This window comes from Carex rostrata, chromosome 12, assembly GCF_964058835.1.
Source record: "Carex rostrata chromosome 12, lpCarRost1.2, whole genome shotgun sequence".
NCBI lineage: Eukaryota > Viridiplantae > Streptophyta > Magnoliopsida > Poales > Cyperaceae > Carex > Carex rostrata.
This window is the reverse complement of record NC_135929.1, coordinates 2045435-2057499: the sequence shown is the minus strand read 5'-3', so window position 1 is coordinate 2057499 and position 12065 is coordinate 2045435. Positions and strand designations below refer to the sequence as shown.

Here is a 12065-nt window from a genome sequence, read left to right as displayed (position 1 = left end):
ACTTTTATGGGATAGGTTTTAGGTTCGAGTGTTGTGTTAATCAACCTCGCTTGAAGTCTGAATAACCTTTTTTTTAAATGGTTTTTAAAATGAACTAAAATTTAAATAATTATAGGTAATCAGGGTATTCATCTCTCAATTGGTTATATTTTTTTCCTTTGACACGTTCCATGTAATTAAGTTCTTTCTGTGAAGATAACATATTTTTTTAAGATATTGTTTCATGTAGTTGGGTGGTTTTGTTCTTTTCGGATTTTTCTGGTGAGATGTTTGGTGGGGTCGGTCGCTTGCTCCTCTGTAGTCCTCTCTTTCTAAACTAATCACTGGGTGCACCTGGTCCACCTGGAATAGAACTGAATGTATCATATCTCCAACTCCAAGTTATTCCAGTGGGCTCCACGTGCAGAGGTGATGCAATGACTTCCTTCCGTGGCAACTGAAACTCTACCTAAATCAGAATCCCATACTGCAATGACCATTTTCTGTGTTGTCGTCGGTGTGTCATTAGGAGTGTACCCAATATTGCTATGCTCCACCTATAGTGACAAATAAAAAATTTGGGTTCGGTTCGGCGGGTTCAAAAATTCGTGATTCGGATATAATTTGGGAATGATTTGGTACAATACGGAAGAAAAAGAAATTCCAACATAAAACCCTAGCAAAAAAATGGCATTTTTTCGCTTTTTCTCGCGAATAAAAAATTTGGCTTTTTTTGTGTTTTAAACTGAGTTCGTTTCGAAAACGTCAAAAAAAACGTTTTATACGCGAATTATACGCAGACCTTGTTACTATGGTTCCACCAAATCACCCATTCTCTGCAAAAACAAATTAGGTGTTCTAGAGTGCAAACAAGTCGGATACTATCCGACTGTATCTGAATATCTGTGCAGATACGGGTACAGATATAGTTTTAAATTTTAATTATCCATATCTAAATATTAGATATATATTATTAAAAAGTTTATGTTATTCACTATTATAAATAGTGGATATCCATATCTGTATCCTTTTAATATCTGATCCGTATATGTACCCGTCTAATATCCGATCTGTATCCAATTCATATTCAAAAAATAAAAACAGATACATATATGATTTTATCACTGTTTGATCCGTATCCAATCCGTTTGCACCCGTGGTATTCTAAACAAATAAACGCCCACTAAAGAAAAAAAAATAAAGATGAATTTCCTTGTTATGTGTAAACATGGTTATGCAAATAAGATTAATCAATACAAATTTGTCACGGGCAATACTAGTCGTAAATAAGTTAAACAGTGATAACATAAATATTATTCTTTTACACTATGTTTGGTTGTGGCCTAAAGGGTGGAATAAGGAGTTTAGGCCTCGTTATTCCACCAAACGTGTCTTAATTGAGCCAGACTAAGATGACATAAGTTGATCTTTAGGCCGGCCTAAATTAAGTCACCTCACATGGTGGTTTAATTTTTATTCCACCTCGTGGCCTAACTTGAATGATTATAATAATATTCTATTTGTATATAATTATTATATTATTAGTATATAATTATATAATTAATATCTTATAATACATTAAATAATCATTATAATAATATTATATAATTAATATCCTTTTATTAATAATTATTATTAATAAATAATTATATAATTATTATGTTATATTGTTAATATATTAAATAATTATTATATAATATTATAATATATTAATATTGTGTAATTAGTATCTTATTAACGATATATAACTATATTATTAATATATTATATTGTTAATATATTAAATAATTATTATAATAATATTATAATATTTTATAGTTATTATTAATAATTATTATTACTATATAATTATATAATTAATATCCTATATCCTATATTGTTAATTTTATTATTAATATATTAAATAATATATAATATATTAAATATATTAAATAATATATAATATATTAAATATATTAAATAATATATAATATATTAAATAATATATAATATATTAAATAATATATAATATATTACAGTTATTATTAATATATTAATATTATATAATTAGTATCTTATTATAAATAATTAATCAATTTAGGCTTTCAAAACTTTAGTTCACCAACTCTAACCAAACAAGGAATAGTTTAAGCTATGATTTAACTTTAGACCTCAACCAAACATTAATAATTTAGACTGGCCTAAGTTGGAATAACCAATTTAAGCCTCCTTAGCTTTAGGCCACAACCAAACATGGGGTTAGAAATTAAATTTTCAAAGTTTGATATATAATTAATAATTGCTACAATTATTTGGCATGATTGGTATGTTAGTTTGTAATAATCTAGAAGTCAATAATACGATAAATTATCATAAAGCTTTGTTCATGAATTGAATGTTTATTTATATATCATTTTGTTGCCTTGAGTATTATTGCATTTATGGATCATTGCGAGTTCATGACTGAAATTGTGAAACTCCATAATATAGATGATATATACTCTTAAAAGGTCACTGACCAAGGTAATTAGCATGAACACTAATTACCACTATAAGGTTAGTATGTGGATTAAAAGATGATTAAGTTTTACAAACCACTTGACACGAGATGTCATTTTAATCATAGATACATGTTCTAGGAACATGGTATTTGACAGACCCCGAATGAGACATTAAATAGAATTGTGTTCGTGTCATTTATGTTTTCATTCAGTGTCACGTTCTACAGTATGAGGTATTTATCGTTCCCACTGAGAAATATGTATGTGTGATTGTTATCTACCACTGTCCGTAAAAAACAGTCATAATGGTAGCATTCCCATATGTATAGCTTAGTTGAGGAAGTGATAGTCTACCAAAAGTACTATTTGTCCCTCGTATTTTATACGAGCAATAGCATCACTGGGCCCCTTGGTAGAGTTAGATTATCTGCATGCGGTATAATTACAAGAGTAATTATATTTGATAATCTACTCAAGATCAATAAAAGATTCAGTTAGCAAGGATGACACACATCTACCTTGAAACTGATCTGATAGCTATGAGACAGAAGAACAGACACAAGTAAATAGTTTACTGGATCGTGATATTGTACAGTACAACATCATTTGTGTAATTGAATGGTCATGATGTGTTGCCAGATACCACTCATGATTATAGAAGTTAAAACAGTTTTAACTCTGTTTACCAACATAACACAGATCCTATTGGGTCACACCATATAGGAGCTACTCGGAGAATCTTACTGATTAATTATAAATTGATTATAATTAATATTAAGATGGTTATAATTAATTATACGTGATATAATTAAATTATAAATGTCATTTAGAATGACAAGCAGAAACAACGGTTAATTTATAAACGTACACGTTACGTTGTATAAAAGTTACCAAACAACAACCGAAAAGAAATATAATTGTATATGACAATTATATATATTTGATTTGGATTTTAATTTGTTAATTATGGATTTGAATGATGGGTTTAAAAGCCCAAAATCAAAGCCTTTTACTATTCATGCCTTAATGGGCCAAGGGCAAATGGTCATTTCACACATATGCCACCTTGCATGACACCTTAGGGTGTAGAAGCATGGAGAAGAGTGTGGAAGGGGTATTTTGGTCTTTTCACATATTAAAGGATGAGGTGTCAAGGGTTTTTGGTAAATAGATTTGTTTTGAGGGGTATTTTGGTCTTTTGCGAACCTCCTCAAAACACTATAAATAGAGGGGTGAGGGTATAGAGAAAACTTACTAATTCACATGTTAATCTGATTAATTCGTTAATCGGAATTTCTCTCTTCCCGGTTTCGGTTATTACGAGATTCGGAAAAATGTATTTTTGCAAACTCTGCGGTATTTCTTGTTTTGCTTTTAAGTGAAACGGAATAACTTGGAGTCTTAAATATATTTAATCTGTCCCTTTTTCGGTGAATAGTGTTTCTGCAGAATTCCGCGGTTTACGGTATTTCTGGCAGAAGAAATAAACCGCTCTCCGGTTAGTCCTGGTGGATAACCGATAGAGGTATCACACGTGTGATACTCCGAGTCGATTCCTTCCCTGGTGTAGCTCTTCTCGCTCGGTCTGCATTCCAACTGTGATTTGGAAACAAGGTATAAATTGTTATATTAATCTATTTAATTGGTAAATAGATTTAAAGCTTTAGAAAATCAATTATGGAGTAGATATGTAAATAGGATTAAACGAATCTTATTGATTCATTTAATCCGTAGCTTAAGTTAGATGTAAAAAAATTTTGTTTTACTCTTTCCGCAGCTTAAGCTAAATCAATGGGTTTGAACCGTCAAAACCCCAACATGGTATTCATTTGTGGACCTTACCATGTAAAAACAATAAAATGTCTTTATCTGAATTTGAATTTCCTCCACAACTAAAATTTAACCTTACACTCTATAGTCTACACAATAAAATGTCTTTATCTGAATTTCCTCCACAACTAAAATTTGAATTTGACCTTACACTCTACAGTCTACACAATAAAATGTCTTTATCTGAATTTCCTCCACAACTAAAATTTGTTAATAGGCCTTTTTTTTGGGCTGAATTAAATTCCACTGAATTCCCTTGAACCGGACCATGGGTTCCCAAATCCCAAAGGGTTGAGTTCTGAGTTTAATTAAACGTGGTATTAGACTATTAGTTCATTTATTTTAAAGATTATAAAATCATACCTTAACTCGGATTAATTCGTTATTCAGAAGTGAAACTCGTACTCAGTCAATAAATCTAGTAAAAAGAGTATTTGATTGGATGGATTGAGATTTGAGAGTCGGTTTTTACACCCCCTAATCCTTTTCCAATCGGTTTGAATTTTCAGCTATGAAACTTGATATTGTTTACCGAGAGAGGGAGAAGGAAAGGGGAGAGGGGGGTTTCCGATGGGCATCGGACCAAATTCTGTTCGATGGACTGTTGGAACCGTCGGATCTACTTTAGGATTTGTGTGTACGGATTTTAAAGCAGACGCGAAATTGCGGGCGCAAATCCTAAAGCAGATCTGACGGTTCCAACAGCCTATCGAACAGGATTTGGTCTGATGCCCATCGGAAACCCCCCTTACCCGAAGGAAAGAGGACAAAAAAGGAAGTTAAAAGCCTTCTTGTATGGTGATGTTTGATTGAGGTCTAAGATTAAAGAGGTTTAAATTTGTTATTTTAACTTAGTGTGATATAAATTATTTATATTTTTTTTTCCTCCTTTGCATGTAGTTTTGATTAGAAATAAATTTAATATGGAATAATCAAATTAAAAATTACATTACATATTATAAAAAAATATCATAAATAAAAATTTAAAGATAGCATCACGTAATTTAGATGTAAATTGACAATCAAACTGAAATAAAAAAGATAATCCGTATTTTCAAAAGTAATTTATAAAAATATTGTTTAATGAGTAGGGTTAAAATGCACCATTGGTTTGTGCCCCAACCATACTCCACGTCTCTATTTCCGTTTACAAAGTTCAAACAGTCGATCCGAACCACTCAACATGATATACATATTAAAATGTGCTTAGAGACCAAATTTTATATTTTTTGAAATTTTTTTACTATTTTTTTAGATAGGTACAAAATCACTACATCTGGACCATCCAAAAACAGTGATTTTGTACCGATCTACAAAATAGTAAAAAAATTCTAAAAAATATAAAATTTAGTCTCTAAGCACATTTTAATATGTATATTATGTTGAGCGGTTCGGATCGACTGTTTGAACTTTGTAAACGGAGATAGAAACGTAGAATATGATTGGGACATAAAACCAATGGTGCATTTTAATCCTACTCTTGTTTAATTGATCAAGCATAGCAGAGTGAAAAAACTATATCGACAAAAAAAAATTATAAGAATAAGATGGTTTAAGTTGAATCCATCTCTAGATCTATTATGTTAGACAAATCTAATTTAAGCTTACATTTAGTTAGACTAACCAAATTATATATTTAGAGAAAATTATAGACCTTTATATATTTTTTTATAAAAATAACTTCTTGATCCTCTATTATAACTTCTTCTTTTTTTAAGTAAAGGTTAGAAGTCAAGCCACCCAACTATTTAATACTCTTGTTATCATAACAAATGATTTCTTCCATTCGGATTTCGAACCCATGAACCCGTGACTTCTCACATAAAAACTATATGTCTTTACCACTAGACCAAATGCTAGTTCTCCTATGTTATAACTCTGAAGTTGGCCTCCGCTCTTTTTACGATTTAAATCCGTTATTTTACATGCGCATACTCTTTTTTTGAAATAAACATGTTGTTATTTCTTGTGAATAACAAGAACCTGTTATTATGATCTCAACCTTCAAACTTTTCACACACGAATCTCAACAAAATAAATTTTTCATACACGTATCTCGTCGACGAAGACTAACAATTGAGATCGAAATAACAGCAGATTTATTTCCGTTTGTATGCTGTGCCGACATATGCTTTGTTGTCTGAGCCACTAGTTATATTCGCATTGATGCGTCGTTTTATCTCGCTAAAAGTTTTTGTGACTCGTTTTGGTTTGCAACTTTGCATGGAGCCAAGGAATACACCTATCAGTATCACACAAAGGACTGACCACTAACTAACACTGCAGCTCTCCATTATAAAAGAAAAGGGAGAGAGAACTTTATTGAAAATCAATTTATGGTATCCTGATGGGTGATGGCAATTTGAATTGCATGAGTGCAAGGTAATTTAATTTCTATGTCGGCCTGCAATTGATTTGTAATTGACAACCACAGCTTCAAATTGCAGAATAATTACTAAACACATTTGAAATTACAATTTATTGCAGGAATGAATGATATAAGATTTATTGATTCCGACAAAAAAATATAATAGCGATGTCCAAACGCTCATTGTGTTACATCAATAACATGGTTCAATTACATCAATTTGCACACATAACTCCGAGTTAAAATTAAGATAGAAAACAACAGAATTCTGAGACTCCAAAAACTACACATAGTTTCCATTTGTACCAGTAATACCTGTACCATGAACAGTGCTGGTATAGATCCCGTTATATGCCCTATTTGCTGTACCAGTGCCTTAATCTTGATTAATGTCTTTCAATTATAAACGTGCCTTAATCTTGATTAGTCTCAATTCATGTTCACCAGAGAGCCATTTAAATTATGCCAAATGATTGCTTGCTCAATTTTCCGAATTGGTCCCTGTTAGCAGGTGTTGACAGGTGTTTTGAATCCTTTGAATTTTACAAGTATCAATAACCCTGCTTTGAATTGTTTGAATTAAAAAAAAAATGCTTTGTACGTCAATACAGCTGTTTTCTTGAGTATCAATACAATTACAACACCTGTCAATCCTACATAATTATTAAAATAATACTTTGAATGTTTTTGATAGAAGAAAAAGTCATGATTGCGCCTGAATAATTAACTATATTGTATTTATTCAACGAACATTTTACATTATTATGTATATCAAATAATAATTTAATATTATCTATAATTTAATAAGTCTTATTTTAGAGATGGGCTACGGTGAGTTACGAAGTAAAGCGACTATTTTACTTCACACTTATATTTTGCGATTTGAAAATTCAAATGACTGATCCGAACCGCTCAACATGATCTCCATATTGAAATGTGCTTGGATACCAAATTTTATATTTTTTAGAATTTGTTTACTATTTATTAAGCAATTTTGAAAATTGCTGATCCGATGGTCCAGAAATTTTTACTGTTCACAGCAAAAGAACAATTTTCAAAATTACTTAATAAATAGTAAAAAAAATTCAAAAAATGTAAAATTTGATCTCCAAGTACATTTCAATATGGAGATCACATCTAACAGTTCGGATCGGTCATTTGGACTTTCAAAATAAAAATACGGCGTGAAGTAGAAACGTGTTTTACTTCGCAACTCATCGTAGCTCATCTCCTTATTTTATAACATTATATTATAATTTAATAATTCTTATCAAGTAGTAATTTAAAGCATTATATATCATGATATTAATTGTTGAATATCTTATACCTAAAAAATATTTAGTTTTGCCATCAGTTTTTAACTTTTTATAAATTAAAAACGACAAATATCAATCTTAAAACAATTGAATATTTGAAAATTGAATTTTATTGTAATTATAAAAGTGTAAGGCTTCCGACAAGTAAATTTCCACAGTTATTGATAAAATTAAAAAATCTACATGCACCTTGAAAAAAGAAATAGACGAGTATATATACTCTCAGAAATTGGAGCTCAATGCGTCCAAGGTATTTTAAGAGACACAATGTCTATTAATATTAATAAGGAGTTGGTATAGTATGATATGATTGTTATATGACACTAATTTTAAAATTTATTTGATAGACTTCAAACTACTAATTTAAACTGTTTAACTCATTTAAACTAATTTTAAAATTTATTTCGAGTTATTATAGTATCAAGTCAAGCGGTAAAAAAAATTAAAAATAAATGCATTAAAATTAACTTAAAGACACCCACATTTGATCTCTTGACTTAATACTAAATAAATTAAAAAAAATATATAAATTTTGCATGTAAACACACAACTAATGAAGTATATCGGTTTGGATTCACAGTTTGAATTCGATTCAATAGGTTTTGAAATTAGCGTTATATATATAGGCTGAAATGACACTGATTTTATATTAGCCATATTCATTAATGGGGATCGCTATATAGGCTGAAATGACACTGATTTGAATATTCGGAACTTGATGTCATGATTTTTTTTAATGCTATAAGTTAAAAAAAATCAGCTATATCAATTCTATGTTGAAGTTTCTTTTCTCCCCTATTGTTTCATTGTTTGCAGGATCAGATCATACTTGCATCTATATATTCAATAAATAATCAAATAAGAGTGAGTCTATGGTACTATGCATATTACGATTTGTTACCGTGCTACGGCTCTATATTCGAGTTTTCAAATTCTAACGGTCGATCTGAACCGTTCATCTTGTTCTCCATATTAATATGTGTTTGAAGACCAAATTTTACATTTTTTGAAATTTTTTTATTATTTTTTTAGATTTATTGAAAATCACTGTTTTTGGATGGTCCAGAATTTTCAAATCAAGTGATTTTCTAAATATCTAAAAAAATAGTAAAATTTTTTCAAAAAATGTAAAATTTGGTCTCCAAACACATATTAATATGGAGAACAAAATGAACGGTTCGGATCGACTGTTAGGATTTGAAAACTTGAATATAGAGCCGTAGCACGGTAACAACCCGTAATATGCATAGTACCATAGACTCACTCATCAAATAATCTCAGAAGTATCTCTCTTGATAAATCAAAACCAGAGGTATACACAAGAAGATCAAGATTTTGAGCAAGAGTAAAGAATCACACTCGTAAAGATTGAATTACAAGAAGCAAAAAAAGTAATTAACAGGATATATTAAATCAGAATCTCACACAAAAATAAGAAAAATTGCTGCACAAAACACCGCTTCTCACTCATATATAACCAGGACATGATGAGCACCTAATAAGTGCAGAACCAGTAGTTTCTTAATCTTTCTTTTGGTTAAATGGGGCGCAAATTTTCTCTAAAATTCCCGCGAAAAATGCCGCGATATTGTTCGCTTCCGTCTTTGCTGTCTCAGTCGTTGAAGAAGCTGTCTCCTCTGTTTTAACTGTAAAACATGCATTCAACTTAATTAAAAACAAGTAACTTTGGTTCTTGTTTATCAAATTAAATCAAACAGACGTCAAAAGAAAATAATTAATTGAAGAATAATTCAAGCAATGTTGTTTTCTGTCATGTGTATATATACACACTAATCTGGTAAGAAATGTTCATTAATTTTATCATTCCAAAAAGATAACCAAAAACACACTTTCATTTCAGACCTTGTATTATTTATTTATTTATTTTAGTAACACTAAATTGACCATTTCTTTGTTTTATACAAAGATATTTTGAGAAGAGTAAAATAATTGACCTTTGATGTCTCTTGTGGTGCTTTCAACAACTTCAGGCGTCGATTTCAATAGGTCTCCCACTTGTCCCTTCAGCTTCTCTGCATTTGTTTCAGTTTCTACAAACCAATTTATCAAATTTCTAGTGAGAACTTATTTTTTTATTATTAATAGTTTTAAACATCGGCCATCTCAATTGAAAGAGAACTGGTGTGTTGTCAGGACATAAGTTCGGTACCAAATGGTACATGCTGATATCTATTTGACTGGTACAATACATATTATAAATACTATCATTGTTGTGACCACACATGCTGTGTTCAAACGTAGTCATATTTGATCTTGTTTATCTATTATTTTCAAACTTATAGTTTGTTTAAGAAATAAAAAATCAGCAAATTAAACAAATGTAAAATATTAACTATAATTTTCTGATCACGGCATGTGACAAGCACGCGTGTATTGCCTTACTGTGAGTCGGTCATGCCGTGATCTTTTTACATTCCTAGTTTATCACAACAAGTTACATGTAAAAAATGAAGCTTACCTGTTTTAACATTAGTATAAGTTTCAGTCACAGTGCCCTGGATGGCTGAGAACTGACCCTTAGCTTTATCAAGGAAATTTGCCATTTCTATTCTCTCTCAGTGTTCCCTGCTCTTCTCTCTTTTCTTCCTTTGAAAAAAGGGGAAAGAAAAAAAGAAAATTAATTTTGTATTGCATGTGTAAATTGTTTAGCATGTATATATAAGTGCTAAGTCTTAAGAAGAGATCCTATTTCTTTCCTGTTTTTACTGCAACATCTTGGATAAAAATATTGACAGAGTTATTTTTACTTCACGCAGCGCACCGTAGTATACTTTTTCATTTTGTCTTATTGATAGTGCGCTGCGTGAAGTCAAACTAGTTCTGCCGATATCTTTACCCATCATCTTGGATGGTGTTTGTCAAATTATGGAACTAATCCTTTAAATTAGATGCCAAATAGAAGAGAGAAACAAAAGGCTGGCATAAAGTATGGAATGGAAAATAATAAAAAAGATAAAGTTCAAAAATGTTTTTGTATATTCTTCTTCCAAATTAGCAACTATATCTCATAAAAAGAAGAAGTGAAGATTACTGCAGTACTATACTTGAGCTATTAATTCAAGATATAAATAGGAATACAATAGGTTAATGAGAATGAGAGGATAGAGAGAGAAAGGATTACCTTGTTATATTGAGTTGATTTAGATGGGGTGAGTGCAAAGAATAGGTGTCAGGTTTTGAATAGCTGAGATATATAGAGGGAGGGAGGGAGGGAGGGAGGGAGAGAGAGAGACTCCAACAGATAAGACTTTCTGTTTTTTGTCTAATATATTATTATCACACTTGAAATTTATTGGTTTAGATTTTGTTATTTATTGGTTTGGATACAGATCCTTTTTTCACACTTGAAATCCGAAATAGATATGTATTTATTGTAAACTATGTTTAGTTCTATGATTCTGAAAATTTATTGGTTTGGAATAAAAAAATTCAAATTGGGTGTTCACATTGTTGGCCATGGGACCCACATTCAGAGGTGACAGCAGTGTCTTTGAATTTTTTTTTTTTTTAAAAAGAAAGAAAAAAAAAAACCAAGCCCTTTTACATTTCTCCAACTATCTTGGTTTTCTTTTTTTTTTTGCCATTTTTAAAGTATTAGCAAAGATATTTCATGTGAAAAAAATGGTTGATGGAAAAGTTGTCAAATCAATCACCTTCCAAAATTCAACGTATTATACTAGATCAGATTCTTTATGCTTTGCAGCTGGTAAAATAATATAATTTATAAACTCATACATTTATTATTATGGAGAATTTCATGTATACTCTTCAAAAACTTCAGAATTACTGATGGCATATATTATTGTTGCATGTTAAGTTGTTAACATATATTGTGGTTGCCAGAAATTATTAATGGCATTTTGGATAATTTTGCCATGTAACTTTTCTTTTCTCAATTTTAATACAGGGAAATTTGTACAAAAAAGAATTAAAAAATGAATGCCTTGGGGTTTTTACAAGTCATTAAAAAAAGAAATTTATATTTTCAAACCTTTCTTTTGCACAATGTAGAACTAACTGTAAAGAAAACTATCAGATAATTTTTTTATTCTCAGATGATAAGGGAATATA

At 30.3% G+C, this 12065-nt stretch overlaps 1 protein-coding gene across 2 annotated transcripts; it reads right to left on the bottom strand.

The window, feature by feature from the left end:
- Positions 1-9243: 9243 nt before the first annotated feature.
- Positions 9244-11262, bottom strand: LOC144563456 (uncharacterized). Of its 2 annotated transcripts, none has more exons than XM_078312930.1 (4): positions 11116-11262; positions 10453-10576; positions 9929-10024; positions 9244-9619 (listed from the first exon to the last, which is right to left on the bottom strand). In XM_078312930.1, the coding sequence occupies exons 2-4, from the start codon at positions 10535-10537 to the stop codon at positions 9495-9497; spliced, it is 306 nt and encodes a 101-aa protein (XP_078169056.1). In that variant the 5' UTR covers positions 10538-10576; positions 11116-11262; the 3' UTR covers positions 9244-9494. The 2 variants fall into 2 exon arrangements, with proteins under 2 accessions (XP_078169056.1, XP_078169055.1); XM_078312929.1 differs by having other exon boundaries at positions 10453-10580; positions 11116-11261.
- Between the last annotated feature and the right edge of the window lie 803 nt (positions 11263-12065).

Excerpts from the sequence above, each read along its gene's own strand:
- LOC144563456 (XM_078312930.1), bottom strand. The coding sequence starts at position 10,537 with ATGGCAAATTTCCTTGATAAAGCTAAGGGTCAGTTCTCAGCCATCCAG. Across the intron at positions 10,025-10,452 it reads TTATACTAATGTTAAAACAG|AAACTGAAACAAATGCAGAG; the intron begins GTAAGCTTCATT and ends ATTGGTTTGTAG. Across the intron at positions 9,620-9,928 it reads CACCACAAGAGACATCAAAG|TTAAAACAGAGGAGACAGCT; the intron begins GTCAATTATTTT and ends CATGTTTTACAG.